Source organism: Acipenser ruthenus, chromosome 7 (genome assembly GCF_902713425.1).
Source record: "Acipenser ruthenus chromosome 7, fAciRut3.2 maternal haplotype, whole genome shotgun sequence".
Lineage (NCBI taxonomy): Eukaryota > Metazoa > Chordata > Actinopteri > Acipenseriformes > Acipenseridae > Acipenser > Acipenser ruthenus.
Window position 1 is genome coordinate 59,623,876 of NC_081195.1, and position 18,087 is coordinate 59,641,962.

The 18,087-nt window shown below is 35.7% G+C and overlaps 1 protein-coding gene across 1 annotated transcript in view; it reads left to right on the forward strand.

Annotated features, from left to right (window-relative positions):
* Positions 1 to 512: 512 nt before the first annotated feature.
* bmt2 (base methyltransferase of 25S rRNA 2 homolog) overlaps positions 513 to 18,087 on the forward strand; it is a 51,347-nt gene continuing 33,772 nt past the window's right edge. Inside the window, exons 1-2 of the mRNA XM_034027068.3 lie at positions 513 to 772; positions 14,235 to 14,376. Coding sequence (XP_033882959.3) covers positions 643 to 772; positions 14,235 to 14,376 — 272 coding nt within the window. The 5' untranslated portion in view covers positions 513 to 642. The remainder of the gene's footprint in view (positions 773 to 14,234; positions 14,377 to 18,087) is intronic.

Below are 18,087 nucleotides of genomic sequence, written 5' to 3' on the forward strand. Positions count from 1 at the left end.
CAAATCCCACATCTGCCACTGACTAACTGACTCACTGTGTGACCATCCTGCAGATGAGATGTTAAATCAATGTCCTATTGTAAATGACTGCATATAATGCATAGTTCACAGCCTACCTCTGTAAAGCGCTTTGGTCCACTACGAAATGTGCTATATAAAAATACATATATTATTATACTAATTAGAAAGCAGTAAAAAAACAAAACAAAAAAACAAATCCCAATCCACGTGTTAATACTTCCTGCTAAACATTATCATCTATAAAATGCACTTTTGAAAAGAACAAACAAATCTACTCTTTGCTGAAGCCTTAAACTTAATACTGGTGAAGTGGGGGAAAAAACAACTTAGAAACAACTTAATTTTAAATACACTGCGTGATGACTGCAACGTGTATAATGTGTGTGTGTGTGTGTGTACAGCAATAGGACGGAGGCACGAGCCTTGCATCAGACCTTTATGGTTTGTTAGTCAATTACGTGCTAAAGTCAAAACCCAATAACCCCTATAGTTCCACTTCCCTTAGATTGGTTATTTCCTCTGTCAGTCCTGCCCACGTCTCAGGGACAGGCAATCAGATTGCGTTTTGTTGGTTTGCTACCTTGTTTGCCGGAGACTAGGGGAGGAGCGGTTTCGAGTACTATGATGGATATTTGGGTTAGGGAGAGAGTTACCGAACCGGGACAGGGCCAAAATAAGAAACTGGAACAGGAAAAATTATCCGGAGTGGTGAAGAGTGTGCACAGGAAACTCCGCAAGAAATACAGAGAAGGTAATAGGGGAGTTTAAAATGGGGACTCGGCTTTGATTGAATGCAGGCCTCATCTAAGTAATTGCATGGTGTGTTTTGTTGTTAGCCGACCGGTTCTGCATTAACAAGATTGCAATTCCAATGAAATAGTATTGTCGATCTCTAAAGAGCAAAGGGAATTGGCACCTAGTAGTACTTTTTACTGTCACTTGCTCTGTTCTAGACCATTTGGACGCAGTGGTGTTTACTGCTACTCTATGAAATTCCCATACAGAAAATGATCAACAAAAACATTCTGTTGTGTGTTTGCAAACCTATCGTAATGTAATTGAAATGTATAGTAATTCATTTTTAAAAGCAGGAAAAAAAATCCCTGCATACAATCAGAAATTATTGTAATATTACACGATTCTGATCTATTTTAAATAATTTACACTGGACTACCTGATCAATTTTCTTCTAATCACACGAGTTTGATCTGAGAATACGTGAAGTGGAATCAGCCCCCTTGAATGATTGCACCGCTTAGTAATATTTATTGTGGCTTAGCTGTTGTCATTTCCAGAAACATACCGGCGGTTTTCTTCTGTAATGTGAAAACCAATTGAGTGTTGAATCATCTTGCAACAATACGTGCGAGGTCCACATAGTTTAATTAAAGTGGTAAAGAGACGCATTGTTGAAGTGGACAGACAGACAATGAGAACTTGCATTAACATTTTGAGAGGTTCAGATTGTCACATATGCTTTCAAAATTATGTAGATTGAAAAGAACACCCAACCTCCTAAGAGGGTTTCTGACCAGAATATCAAAATGCTGCTGCTCTAATCTAACAGTACAGGGAAATGTGAGTTTACCAGATGTTAATTTGCCATGAAGGTGGAGGTTCTGGATATAACCAGAATGTCTAAATTGGTGTATTTCAATTTGTTGAATTAACATGATATAAGTGTGCCCTCTGACAAGTATTGAAGTAATTGTGGTCAGACAGAAAGTGCTACAATATTTAGGCCTGTATGGGTCATGAGGCTAACAACATTTGTAGTCTACAAAAAATGTTGTAACATAAGTATTCAAAACTGAAGAGGTAAACAAATCCACAAGCAATAATAATTTGATATGGGACATTAAGCACCAGAATAACAAGTAGGCCTACCCGGTAACTGGAGTTTAGAGCCGAGGGAAGATATTTTTGAAGATCAGAAACATTTCCGCCTTCCATTTATTTTCAGTATGTTTTAGGATCACACTTCCACTGTAGAACCTCTACGTGACAGCAGTCATAGAGTATGCATTATTTATCACAAATTCCATGAGCGGAAATGCTTCGTGATCACATGAAACTATCAGCCAAAACTCATAACCTTCTGTATACAGCAAGACCACAACAATGTTTAGAAAGTTTAAGCAGCAGCAAGAGAAAATGGGAGGATAGAATAAGAGGCAAAGAAAGACAGCTTCAACATAAAAATACAAACTGACGCAAGCTAAAGAGGAAAACAGATTAGAACATAAAGCTAAAGAAATAACGAGGCATAGAGCAACTCTGTTTAAAGATTGTTCATAGACAGGAAAGTACAATTAAAACCCAGATGAATGGAAAGAAAAGACAACAAAGGGAAGGTAAGTTCATTCCATATTTAACTTAAGTAGGCCTTTGCTTGTATCTTTGGGTCGGATAGTTTCAGCTACATTGATCCACAGTGCTAGACTTGAAACATAACCTGTGTTTTTCACTTAAAGAACACAAACTGGTTCAAACACAGCACTGGAGAAATGATTAGTGGATCTTGCCTTGTGTATTCCACTTTGTGTTATTGAACACTGCATAATTTTACATCCTTGCATACACAAATTAATATAAATACTTTAAAACAGTACTATGCCCAAGTATAGTTCAGGAGAATTAAACAGCCTGTAGATTTAAAGTATTTTTGATTTGTGTTAATTTATTTACTTGATATTAGTGACAGTTAAAATGATCTTCCCATTTTTTTATGTAATCATTAGTCATTTTCAACAAAGAAAGTTGTTTTGTATTGTACTTTATATAAATTATTAAGCACATTTCTTTTGAGAATGCACATATCATGTACTGATAATTGCACTCTGGTTAACTGCATATAACTGTCAGGCTATAGTAACAAACTGTTTGCATCAATCTACAGTAGGGTGACCAGATACTGTACTGTCTGAAGGGTTAACACATTGTTGCTTTCAAAACTTTAAAACAAGATAAATACTGAAGTCTTAGTGGACAAAGATTTATCTTTTATAAAAGGAAAATCTGAAAATGGGGAACCGAATTCAAGAGCAACAACAAGCTGGCGCCACTGTGGTTGTGTAAACAGCTTGCTGGTAAATCATGTGGCTGTTTATCGAAAAACTTAATCTCTACATTCTACAGAAGGTCTTCCAACAGAATAGAACTATGTCCTGTCACATGATTCCAATGGGTCGACTTGCTATTTTATCTTGCCCCTAGTCCATTACAAGTTTTTATAACAAGCTGTGAGTGCTAACACATTAACACCATAATAAATTCAAAATGCCATCTTAAGTTAAATGGGTTTAGAGTGAGCCTATTTGAGACTTCGGCATTTTAATCAGGGGGGTGGGGGGACTACAGTTTTGCAAAGGACAGAGCAATCGGTTGACTCTTTGCATTTGATATTCCAGTATGTGTTTTGTAATTGGAACTTATTGGTAGTTTGCTATTTTATTCGGTCGAGAATAGCTGATAACTAGGGTCCTGTGAAATTCACGGGAGAATTAAAACAACAGAACTAACCTGCAGTTCAGTCCTAAACCTCCAGATGTCCGTATAGCCACTCCAGCTAAACTGATCGAAAGAATAATTAAGGAATCAACACATTAAATTCTGGATAATTAGAAAATACCCCCTAATTACAAGGGACAATTAGTGCCATTCTAGAAATGGATGTTTTTAAAAAAAAAAAAAAAAAAAAAAAAAAGCTTACCTCGAACCTTGCTACTTGCTGGTCTGTTCAACCCATTAAGTACCAAATTAATTTACATTCAACCTCGGTTAACTCGAGTGGTGGATAACTCGACACCTTCGCTTAATTCGACAGACAGTCTTGGTCCCGGATTTTCTCCATATAAAATATGTGCATCGTGCCTTCATTTTTTACCACGCTTTACTCGTAACTCAACATTTATTACCGGTACCGAAGGGATAAAAACTATTAGAAAGACTAGTGGATAACTCAACACTGTTGTTTCGCGTGACTGAACTCTACGTGACTGACCTCTGACTGGTAACAGATCGTTCATTCATTCATTCGTAACTACCAAGTGCAGCTTGTTACAGTGTCAGTTCATAATGAATGAGAAGCGAAAAATTAATTCTCGTTCAATTGGCTTTAAAGCTCAGGTTATTTGGGGTAACAAGTTTGTCAGCAGAACTTTTAAAGCGCATGTTTTTGCATGTAAACCAATCAACAATTTCTGTGTGAAACTAAGTTTTATTGTTTTTGTTCAGTGAGTTAATTCTGTAGAATGTACGTTTGTTAAACTTTTGCTGTTTAAGCTGTCAAATTAGACAGTACAAGCCAATGACTAAAATATAGTCAACAGTCTGTGCATAGTTTGTGGTTGGATTGTTTTAGTAAAAATAACGCAGTTATTTTATTAATTCTTATTTGAATCTAACTATACGAGTTGTACAGAGTTTGTACAATACTGTATACTGAAATTATAAAACAGATTGTTAGAATGCTGCATGCTGATTGGTCCATCAGTATTCCAAGCCGTCACAATATCCAGCTCAATGTCACGATTAGGAACTACTTAAGAACAAAGGCAAATCACTGCATCTGTGCTAACCACGTATCATTGCGCCACCAAAATCAAAGAAAACACCTGTCAAAATACCTCCTGTCATCAAGGTGTCTTTTCATATCTTGCAGTTTATATTAATTTGCACTACGAATCAGTTTGCTGTTTTAAACAAGACGTTGTTTTGGTATTTTATTTGTAGTACCAACCAGACAAAAATGTAACATTGACGTACTAGAAAAAAAAATCGAAATGAAATTAATACCACAAAACAAACACACTGGTCTGTTAACGCTTACGTGACTGGCTTTAAGAAAAACAAATACAATTTGACTTTAAATTACTTACTTAATAATCTTCATTCCAAGTTTGAGCTCTTGTGCTGTTTGGTATGCAACAACGTTACCTAGACTATGCAGGAAGACAAACACATCACAGATGTATAACTAAGCAAGGTTTTTTTGAATTATTTTAAGTCGGAAGAATGAACTGAAACACATCTAAGCAAGGTTTGTATAGTTATTTAAAGTCTTTATTAAGAAAAAAAAAAAATATATATATATATATATATATATGTTCATAGGGACTATTTTCTGTTGTGGAAGGTTATACCTCAAAATGTTAATAAATCTTTAGAAACTATACAGATTTCTCCTTTCTTTTTTTATAAAACATTTATAAATCTTTTATAAAAGCAATAAGGCTCGATTGCGTCTCGTGCTTAACAGTGCACCAAGAAGTGACAATATCCAGCACAACCCATGCCCTCTCGTGCCTTATTCACTGCAGTTCTTTCAACCGTTTTCATAAGGACATTTACCTAAAATTAAACTTGTAATACTGTAAACGTGTGAGTCCTGTTACTTATAATTATATGCATGTTAATGCCATGGCTCATGTGCACCCATGGTTAACTCGACACCTTGGATAAGTCAATACTAAATGGCATCCCCGTGGGGTGTCGTGTTAACTGAGGTTGGCTGTATTTGAAAAAATCAAAACACAAGCTGTATTTACGTAACATGACACATTCTAAATCAACGTTTCTTCACGGAAAATGAAATCCTGCATTTTGGCTACAGACTGCTGCATCCTATTTTGAGGAAAGTCAGGTTAGACATGCATGTAATTAGACCAGTAAAATTTCAAGCCAGCTACTGTATGAAGCTCAACACATAGAAAACTGAGCTTTATCATCACTGTGGGTTTGCATTTAGACTTGACACCTGCGGTTAACACAATTAGAGTAAGTTAAGTTTCATAAAAATATAGTTAAAGAGAGAATTAAAATAACAAGTAGATGCCAGTTAAAAATGCTTAAACAAATTACAAAGTAGCCTGTCTTCAAATGAGGACAATGGCACTTAATGGGTTATTACATGCATGAACCTGAACTGAGGCCAACCTGAAGAATTCTCCAGATGGGAGTTAAATTTGATGTCCTGCCATGAAAAGTGTTCAATGTTATTTACAAGTAGAAATGGCAATAATTGTATTTGTGATAACGACCAGATACATAGTACGCTTTAGATTAAATCTTAAAATAATATGTTGATCTCTTGATTACTCTTGAGCAGCCCTGCTGCTTCTGGTTTCTGTTGTAACTGTATGAGTCTAGATTACATGGATATTCTGAATAAATGTGCAGTGGTTCATTGAACAATCATTGTTGTGAAGAAAGGAAATTACATGTTGGTCATGCGGCCTCTATGCTCCCTTACCTGATTTCTTTTTGTTTGTAAAAAGAGGGATAAAAAAAAAATCTGTTAGGTTGAATAAGCGATGATTAAGAATTGAATGTTCGTCATGCACAAAATGAGGCTAACACAATGTGATAAGCCAGTCAAGTGCTTATTGTAGGGGGGATTTATTGCTGTTTTGCACATATTAAATAGCTTCTCCAGTATTGTGTGCAACTTTGAAGGTGTTAACATTCTGCAGAGTTCTCCTTCTGTCCTTTTAACCCTTAGTCTGTTTTATACGTCAGTCGTTTGACCATCACTCAGAGCAATTTCTAGTCTGTCTAATTGTGAGATTGTCGGGTGACCCAAGGGAGAGTGACTGCCAGAGTGGAATGCTTCTCAACTGTAGCTGTTCACATGGCTACTGTAGAAAGTCTCCCAGCAGTTGCAAGGCTAAAGTATGAACCAGCCTTTACAGTAAAACACTAGTTAAGAATGGAAATTAACAATTAGGCTGTCTGTGTAGTTATATAGTAAAACTGTGTTCTATAGGAAACATTCTTCAAGATTTCTTTTTTAAATCAAGAAACTACCAATCTCTTTTCTATGCATGTCCATTATGGTATGCATGCATTTAGATTTTTACCAAATGGTTTTTCAAAGCATTTCATTGTATAAGTATTGTATGTAAAATAATGTAATATCTGTATAATGTGAAATAATGTACAATGTGATATCTTGTAACAATTGTAAGTCGCCCTGGATAAGGGCGTCTGCTAAGAAATAAATAATAATAATAATAATAATAATAATAATAATAAGGTAAACAAAAATTCAAGCAGACTTTTTTAACCTTTTGTCCTTTAGACTTTAACATGACACTATTTAATTTCCTTACTTGGTTGCAAATCTCATATACAACATAGAAACGGACATTTTAATAAAATAAGAAAAAAGTTACCTTTTTTAATAATTATTTGCATTGAATTCTACAAATGCTGCAAATCTAAATGTCAAATTTAATGTGTTTTTGAAAAGGTCAGAGCTTATCTTGTAAAATTGTTCAGAACATTGTTTTTGTTAAGATTAAACATAAACCATAAAGAAATGGCTGGTATTGAGAAATTACCTTTTAAATTAACTGCAAATGCACTGTCTGCTTTATTATACTTGAAAGATACATTACGACGACTTTTTATTAGTATGTGAAGAAAGTGTGTTCATGCGTTTCTCTAGTCAAGGGTTATGAGCAAACGATGAGAAGACACACATTTTGACAAATGCCCACACTGATGGATGTTTGTTTACTTGACTTGAAATAAGTGATATTTCTGACACACTAAGTAACGGCTTGAATTAGACACTGAGTGACTGGCTGAATGCCATTCTAATGTGAATTCAGTGCCCGTTCTTTCTATTTATTGGTCATTGCAATTGCATCACCTACTGCAGGTAGCAGTAAGTGTGCAGTCTTGTTTTCTGTCTAGAGCTGAATCGGTCAGCCTTTGTTCTTTATTGAGCCCATAATGCTGCAAAATTAAATATAAAAATGAAGTTGCACTATTCTGGTATTCCCTCCTTTCCTCAAGTGCAGGGATGGAATGGAACAGTTTTATGTTTTACTGCGAGACATTTATGCAATGGGAATTCCCAACCACCCCCCCACCCCTGAAATATGACTTCTGAAAAATCGATTCTGGGGGAGTCTCCATTGGAGTTGCTGTTTTCTAAAAATGATTTGCAGTTCGTTGCCAACGGTAACACAAGTCCTTTGATCTTGTATCTCGAATTAGGCACCTATTAGACCAAAGAGATGGAACAACAACAAATTAAACCTCAACTCAGTGTTATCTAGGTCACAGAAAATGTTTAGATTACCACCGCCAGTAATAGTTTGATAATAATTTGTCTATTCAGCATGGCTGCCAAGATAAAAGAAAACAGACTTTGTATTGTCGGTGTAAGAGAGCTTTAAATCGTTTAAAGTAATTGACACTGACAAAATAATTCCAGAAATCTCGCTTATTTTTCACTTCCATTGACTATACAGGTCTCATGTACAGTTTTTAAAGAAACACATTTTATAGCATTTTTTTTTAAAAGGTGCTACTGTCCATTAGCTGAAAAAGTTTTCAATTGCCTTGCTTTGCCTTCCAGGAAGTCTGTCTTGGTAATTTCTCCCCAGCAGTGTCTTCTGGGTCAAAGTATGTCGAAGCAACTGGTTGGTTGACAGGAAAGAAGCCATTGTAAGGGTCGGGTTAAGTGCAGGAAGTGCAAGACAGTCTGAAAGTATGGCTTGCGAATAGAGATTTTTTTAATCTAGTGTAGTACCAGATGTCGTTTTAAAATTACAATAAATGTTTGCTAAATCATGTGTTTCTTTTAAAACTTCACATCTGAGGATGTGTGATTGTATAGATCTCCTAGTGCTTTCAGGAAGTAACCCTGGAACAGCACAGATGAATGCTGAAAACATTTGGCAAAGAGCCGTTCACACAAAAAAAAACAAAAAAAAAAAAACACTTGGGCTACACCCGCTGCTCATCTGCCAACAGATGCCATTTTGGAGTTGAATAAAATTAAGGCCCTGTGAAAATCGCAGAAATCTTCTTTAAAATTCACGGCAGTGTCACGGGTAAAGTATCGTATTTCGCTTAATGTGCACGGAAATATGTTATAAATTACATCTACAGATTATTATTATTATTATTATTTTTTTTAAATAGCAAATATACATATAAATGCACCGACATCAAATATAACATCAAAGTTTTTCAAGCACTTTACAATAGCTTGTGAAACGGTGTTGTAATTAACAGCCTGTAGGTAAAGTGTATCTGCAGGACAGCATTCAGTTCTAGTACGTCAGGTGCATGTTCACCATTTAGGTCTTGCAAAACAAATGCAATCTGTAACCCATACTGATCTTGGGCATCAGTCGACTCATCAGTGACCACTGACAAGCAACCAGACTGTTTTACCAGTTCCATAATCTCCTGCTGGTGATACTCTGCAATTTTAGGTAAGTATTTACGTCTCAGCTGGACTGATGAAGGAATCGCTCCATTATTTGTTACATTCTGTCTGAAGAATTTCCGTAACTTTTGTCCAGTTTTTCAAAAGGGATATTTGCGCAAACAAACGCCTCTGTCAAGTCAAAAGTCAATAAGTGCACTTTTGGAATATGGAAGTCGCCGTTTTTTGTTTCTTTGCAAGTAAAACAGTCGCAGTACTGCTCTGGATTTCCACCTTTCTCTTTCAATGAATATTTGCTGTCAACAGACTAGTTTCAGTAGTGATGTACATTAACGTTGCAGGACGTACAGAACAGCTTACCTCAATTGTTGTGTAAACTCCTGCTGGATACTGCTTTATGTGATCTGCTGCAGACACATTTTTAGCCTTTTTAGAGACATCCATTTTCTTGTTTACAGTGTGTAGTATTTTAATTTCCCACTTAGATTGCATATAGTGACATGACAGTCACTGCACAGCACTCTGTGCATGGCGAATATTACACGCAGGCACATAGCAGAGCTGTACAGTTTCGTTAATCTGATTTTTTTGTTTTGTATGAAATACAAATAATTATGAAATTATTTTTATTTCTTAAGAATATTGTATTTCCACGCAGCCTGTGAAATTGCGATTTTCACAGGGCCCTAAATATAATACCAGGATAAGGCTGGAGGTTGAACAGAAATGATTTACAAAATACCCCTTTAGTCCCAGTGCTAGAATTTCAAGAGTTTACATTCTATACTGCACGGAGAGTTTTTGGACATCGTTACATATTGTTTGAAACTAAGTCAAGTCCTTTCCCTAGATTCTTCTGTCTGACATAATCTAGACTGATTAACCGGAATTGAGTCTCCTCATTTAACAGTTTAGCTCCCTATTGATTTCCTTTTCCTTTTTCTTAGATCATTCTTTGCTGTCTTTTCTTGATGGCCTTCTGTTCTGGCAGTTGCTCAGCTTGCTTTCCTTCACTCTATTCGCTGGGCTAATTTTAGTGTAATTCAGATTACCGGAAGAAAGGAATAATCAATAACCCTTCTGGTCCTGGAAGAAAATTGGAATAAAGATCTTATTAGGACTACAAACTGACAAATAATGTGTCCATATAGAACTGTTCTATTCTGGTGTAAAACAGTTTGGTTCAGCTCTGCTGCTCAGAGTTTGTGTCTGACCCTAAAGCAATTACATTTTACACTTTGCAGTAATCTTTGAATTTAAGTGAAAACAACAACTTGCCATTAGTTTCTTCTTAAAAGCAGCCTTTGGGCTTGTACTACTGTTTTGGTAGATGTACAGCTATGTCCAGGCATTACAGGTGAAGTTTAGACAGTTACTTACATATGGTTTATTATATACTGGTGTTTTATGTCAACCAGCTGGTCCCTCTTAGCCACTTTTCTGATGAAAAAAAGAAGACGAACATCATAGCAAACTTGGGTCATTCATTGTTGTTCCCCTCATGTTGGTAAATGGGGTCAAAGGTCATTGAAATGAGACTTTGTGCATGCTTCAGGATGTTCTCACCATGTGATACACATCTTGACCTGCACATGGACCTATCCTAGAACCCTTTTCCCAAGTCTACACTCTCAACACAGTGGACCAGTTAACCTGTCCAGGTCTTGGTATGCACCTGTATCTTTTTTTTTGGCATAAAACACTGAAGCCATTTAATTACTTACTGTAGTGAGCCTAGTATAATTTCTGTAGTGAGCCTAGTATAATTTAAGACTCCCTGCACACCCCAGGTAACATTGAAGGCTTGCATGAAAATGGCTGCAATGACTCAAACTGCTGTACAATGCAATTGCATTGTTTCCAGATAGGGTTGTTAAGTATTAAGTGTACTCGCTGTATACCGTATGATGTAGTCAACATATTAAAGGTGAAGGGAACAAGACATTATCTGTTCTGTATGTTTGTAAAGATATGGAACCTGTTTTTATAGATTTCTATTCTTGTCTAACGTCATCTCTTAGTAGAATAGGTTATGAAAAGGGGATGTACACACTATGGTTTGTAATGCTTTGCTTTTCTGCCAATACTAATTTCTACACTCTTGTTTGTAATTTGCTGTTTACAATTTAATTGTTGTTGGCATCTTAAGTTACCTTTACTATGCTCTGATCATTTTTAGTGAGGTCCTGGTGAAGTGACTACAGCACCAGAAAAAATAGTACAAATGCAGAAAAACTAATTTGAACATCAATCTGAAATGTTGGCCGGGTAGCGAAAACACGATGACATCATGTAGTCTAGTGCCGTGGATAGAAAGTGACTCGTAGGGTCACCTCCCTCCAAAAAGACAAAGTCGCCAAACCATGACTGGAAAAATGAAGATGATGAATGATTAACGTAACAACTGCAGTGGTGCAATGCCACCTACCCCCAAAAACAGGAAAAGGGTGAATGAAAAGTAAGCAGCTGAAACACGGGCCCGCCCCCAGCACATGAAATGCACTGAGGTAGAACCCGGCCTGCCACGCACCCTGCAAAAACTAAATACGAACCGCTCTGCACTAAGGTGAGGATAACCACCCCTATTCGCTGGTAGGAGGAAACCTTATGGAATCCATTGCTGAAGGTAGCCCTTAAGATGTCCTTCTCCCTGTTTGGCCTTGCCGTGTGTGACTGAGAGGCGAAAGAAAAAAGAAGCAACATGAATGCTACCCGCACAGTGTTTTTATGGCGCTTGGATATGATGTGTTGATTAGTGGGCAGATTCTCCTTGTAGAAATACAATGACATTTTCCATTCTGGGGTTTAAATGAAACACATGACATGGCATGGCAAATATGTCAAAAAAGAAAGGTTTCTTCTAATCACTCTTAACATCTGTTCCTGAGTACACCCTGCCCCTGCGTTTATTTTGTATTATTATTATTATTATTATTATTATTATTATTATTATTGTCTAAATGTACTGTTTTGTGTTTTTGATCAAGGTTTTGTTATTGTTTTACAGCATGGATGGGGTTAATTTCCCATACAACTAAACTTGTGCGTAATATGGCCATCTCCAAATGAATCAAGTAATTACCAATTGGGAGATGGCCACATATATAAAAGTGAAACAGCTGCTCCTAGAGGGTTGATGAGAGTTTTGGAGAAAGGAGACAGAGACAGTACGATAAATAACTGAAAACAATTGCTACTCATGCTGGTGTAAAGCCAGTACTTGTGGACTTGTTGTGTCTGTTTATTTTAGCCACTGTGTCGTTTTGTTTGTTTACTAGTCTTTTGTTTGTGTACAACTATTTTATTTTCATAAATAAAAAGCGAGCGTGTTTGCGACTCACCCCATTGTACCTTGCCTGTGTGTCATCATCTTGGTCTGTGATGTCACCACTAGATCATCGTGTCACATGACATATTAAATGCCAGCGAAGGACATTGGAAGCCAGTCACTGAAGCCCCATTCAGCTGTGTAAAACGCCAAGGTGGATAATCAAATACTTTCTTTGCATGCCTATACACATGTAGTAGAGTATACAGTTGGAGTTTTAAATCTGAATCACATCCACTCAAGAATTAATTTTTTACATAATGCATAATCGTGCTTCTGGGGCAAAGACGTTTTTTTTTCTTACCCAGTTTGATTTTAAGACAGTATGATGTTTGTATCTTATGGCCTCTGGGGATATTCTCAGTATTGCACAACATTGAATCTAGTACTGCAGTAGACGATTGAAAAACACTACACAGAAGTGGCTTTGTAACAGTCATGAGTCGAGAAAATGTGGTTTCTGATATAATACAAAAACAAGAAAACATGCTGCAGTGTTAAGTGGGTGTATGCAAAAGGACAGAAATCAACAGAGCGCTTTATATTAACCAGATGTGACACGTACAGTCATGTAGAAAAAATAGCAGGCTGGAAGAAAGAACAAATAGCGGACAGCAGGGAGAAATGGAAATGCTTCTTCTTTTTTATACTCTTCCAAAGGAAAAGAGCTCAAATGGGACACTAAATTACCATCAATGGGATATTCTGGAGTAACACGGGTTTGCTTCATGCTTAGTGTTTTAATGAGTTATGTACTGTATGATAACGCTATGATGAACAACAATTAATATTAGCTGCCAGCTGAATACATCAGTTATGACATTAGTAATGTCTTTTATTCAGTGTATTCATTGTTCTGTGTTGCTGCAGCTTACACTAGGACCTCACAATAAATGAGACTGTCTTGAAAAGCCCTCAAATATATAATATATATATATATATATATATATATATATATATATATATATATATATATAATTAAATGGGGAAGGCATGTCCTTGTTTTAATTTGAGATGTCAGGGCATTTGCCATTGCAATTGAATAGAAATGGTACTTAATCCACATACCTGTAATTCATTAGGCTTAAAACTTTTTTTTTTTTTTTTATTAAATTATGTACATGTTAATATGTATTTGCTGTATGATTATCAGAAGTATTACATTAGCCAATATAAAAGTCAGTTGCTTTTTGCTTTATCTTATCAATGAGCAAGAAAATATGCTGTTGACTGCACTTTGTCCAGATTTAATTGGAAAATGTGGTCTACATGTTGCCCTTTTAAAGCAAAAAGGAATATGATGGTGTTTGCTTAATTTCCTATTTAGATAACGTCTACAGAAGGTTTGATCTGCTTGGCTGTGGTTTAGATTCTGCTTCAGTTTCTTACTGCTTATTGAACTTTTAAATCCACAAACCAGTACTATTGTGTGTGGGTTTTTATTTTGTTTTGTTTTATCTGAAGTTAATGGAAGTGGGAAATGGTTGGGTTTGTTCTGCGGGTAGTGGTGTTGGGAATCTCTTCAGTTGATATTGACAGGATTTGTTTGTAGCTGGAGATGCAATCTGACATGTTGCTGTCTTCAGAATCCATTGCAGAACAGAGATGAGCACAGGTTATTACAGGTCATGCCATCTGGCTGCACTTGCATTTTTACATTTGTCTGTCTTTACTGCTTTTTTTTTTTTCTTCTAGTGGGCGACTTTGATAAGATCTGGCGTGAACACTGCGAGGATGAAGAGACACTCAGTGAATATGCAGTTGCCATGAAGAACCTAGCAGACAACCACTGGGCGAAGACATGCGAGGGCGAGGGACGCATTGAATGGTGTCGTAGGTGAGCATAAACGGAACACACGATAGAAACCAAAATGGGATTGAGGTAATCTTGTAAACTAAGCAAACAACTCGCACCGTATTTGGTTTTTTTGTATCTAGGGAAAAATACAGAGAAAAAAATAATTGATTCATTCTGTTATTCCCTTAATGATTATTTTAGGGAAATGTCTACAGTACCAGTTTTTGTTCATAAAATGTAATGTTGTTTTGTGTTGTACAAGTTCAACATGTGTTATGTTTTATTCATTTTTACCAGTAACTTGGATTTTCGTATAGATCCTGTTAGATTATGGGTGTGGTGCTTCTCAGTTCCCTTTGTTTTGTTTGAAAGCCCTGGGTCTTTTCCATCAGTGATCTGATTATTTAAAGGGGTTCTACAGTTTAGATCTCCTAAGAGACATGGGAACATTGTTTTGGATACTGGTTAGCTGGAGGAATCTTGCTGTATGAAACTGTTTTACAAAACATATACTATTATATACCAAACTTCATTCTTCAGTTGAACATGCTAGACTGTGTTATAAACATGATGGCATCAGGTCTTTCTCCTATCTTCTGAAATTGTCAGAATGGGGTTTCCCCTATGCCATCGATGACACATTGATGAGAGACTCGTCCTGTGGGGACACGCTTCCCACAGGTACCCCCTATATCGAGAAAATAGTAATAATAATAATAATGTTACTACCAAGTTTCATGACAGTTGGACAAGTGGTTCTCCAGACACAAGTACAAATGTAAATGTAACATACAGATGCATGGATGTACATGGACACCCCAGTATACCTCCAAAATCTGTATGGTGAATAGTGTTAATACCAAGTTTCATGACAACTGGAGAATCAGTTCTCCAGATATACAGTATGCAAAACTAAGTCCAGCTTATCCCAATAACTCAAACTCCCAGAAGCAGCTCACGTTTGTTGGCTGTGTTCCTTCAAAGGGAAGTGCATTATGGGGAACAAATGCTAAGAAAACTTTATTATTTAAGAGCAAGCAAGACAGATAAAAACAAGCAAGTTCAATGCTGTCACTGCTCCCCTCTAGTGAATGTGTTCACATTGTATTACATTGCAGGCATTTTGTCATTTTCAAGTAAAAATACAATGAACAGTATTATGTTACTGGGTAGATGCTGTAGCTGCACAAGGTTCCAAATAGGGCACAAGGGAACTTAATCAATTCAATGAATTTTTAATAGAGGCTTGCAGAATAAAAGCCATGGCGATCAGTAATAGATTAATAGATTTAATGGTTGCTTCTCTAATGATGATAATGTAGAAATGAATACACCTACTACAGTTAATTATACTAAATATGTGAGTTGGAAAAGGATTCAGCCAGACAATGTTGTGCAGCCATAAATCAAAACATGCAAAGTTAAGAAAGAGCGGCCTTACCCCCCCAAAAACACGATTTGAGTGCATCATTTTGTCAGCATGGTGTGTGCAAAAAAATAAAATAAAAAGTTATAAACTCATTGTGAAATTATATTAAAATATTCAAATGTAGCAGTACTTGGATGAATCGGTTGCTGTTGTTTCTTATTAATTAAACATTTGTTTTTAAGTGCACAGATCAGCAACTCCTCAGCAGAACAAAATGCATGAAATAGTTTTGTACCATCAATAAAATAATCACCTTTCCAAGAATTCAGGCTCCTCGGGCAGCAGAGAGGGATTCAAAACAGATACAAGAATGTGTAAATAATGTATAACTAAGGCTGTAAGAAAATCGCGGGCCGTGAATTCTTATAGTTGCCTTAACTTTTAATGTGACTACAATGTTTCTATTATTTATATGTAATTTCATTGCAAAATAATGCTGAAAAATAAACTGAAACAGAAAAGGAAATGTCACTCTAGTGGGGGATTGGTATGCCTTGTCATCCTCTCTAGCCAATCAGTGATCGTCTTTCCCGTTGCTATGGTTAGCAACGGGAAAGAAGACTGTGGGCCGTGATGCAAGTACTGTACTGTGCTTACATTCTTGCTGTTAAATTTTGTGACTGAAGGTTTATTGCCGTCTTGCAAATACTGTAGTGGCTGTTCAATTTTGTGAGTGAGCTTTTACTGTTATGCAAGTACTGTATGTTATGCGTCATTGTTAGCTGCAACTCTTCACTTGTAATGAAACACTGTGTAAAACGTTTTATTTCAAATGGTGATAAAGAGGGAGTCTTAAGAACTTATGTCCTGGTTATCTATTTGTATGTTTTTTTCGTATTGTTTTTGAACAAATTAACAAAAATCCATCTTGAAAGCAAGTACAGTGTATATATACGTGTTTTTATATTTATGACCGTGCCGAAACCACAACTTTAATGCACAGAGGCCACAACTTCTTGATAAATAAATCACTGTTTTCTTACAGCCTATACATAACTGTGCTTTCCAGAACCAGAATGCAGCTTTCTGAATTGTCTGTTCTACTGTATCTAGTTTGCCCTATATTCAGCCCAAGCTACCCAGTGATGTCAAATTTAGTGGATTCTGCCCGAGGCTGCCGCTTACTCCCATTGAAAACAGTGGTGGTGTTTTACCTTTTTTCGTTGTGTTTAAGGTTTCTAGAATATCCTTTGCAAGGCTATACAAGGCTATACAAGGCTATATATATATATATATATATATATATATATATATATATATATATATATATATATATATATATATATATATAATAGAATGAATATATATATATATATATATATATATATATATATATATATATATATATAATATTATAACATCACTTTAAATACAGCTCCAACTTGGATAAACCAGTGCTACATGGTTCTTTTAAATTTCTGACACACTGAACACTTCCTGTGGCGGAGTGTCCCACCCCTATATATATATATATATATATATATATATATATATATATATATATATATATATATATAATGTGCGCTATTTTATTATTATTTATCGTCTTGTTGTTTGCGGCACAGATGTAAAGCCGTCGCCATTATTTGTTATTATTTTGGATTATTAAAACCTTGTGAGGATGCGTGACAGATCAGCTACTGATTATTTAACTCGCTGACAGTCATCCTTATTAAACTCGTGCAGACTATGGCCGAGGGGTAATAGGATAATTAATTTAATAGCTAGTTAATATAAAAGCCTGCAGCTGTCTGCGCTCAGGAGGAGAGTGTCACAGGCGAGACGTGATTTGTGAAGTAAGAGAAAAACAATTGCTATATACCAATATACTTGTTTATTAACTTTAAGTATATAAAAGTGCATCATTATTATTATTATTATTATTATTATTATTATTATTATTATTATTATTATTATTATTATTATTATTATGTTGTTGTTGTTAAGCACTACATAATCACCATCTTCATTATTAATATTATTATTAAAATCTGTGTTATGTGCAGGTCACCACTTACCTATTATTATTATTATTATTATTATTATTATTATTATTATTATTATTATTATTTACTTTTATTTAGTTTTTCCTTTTAAAACAGTCTGGTGAACTTGACAGAAAATGCTTTATAAATATGGCTCATAATCTTCAAAACTATGTATGAGCTTGGTAATGTTGGGTCACATAGAATACAAACGTATTGCTGCCTTTGTTTTACAACTTATAGAATAGTAGGACCTCGATAATATTTTTGTTTGTTTGGTGAATCTCCACAAAACTTTGCTTTATGCGTATGTAAAGTTCTTGTCACGGATTTGTC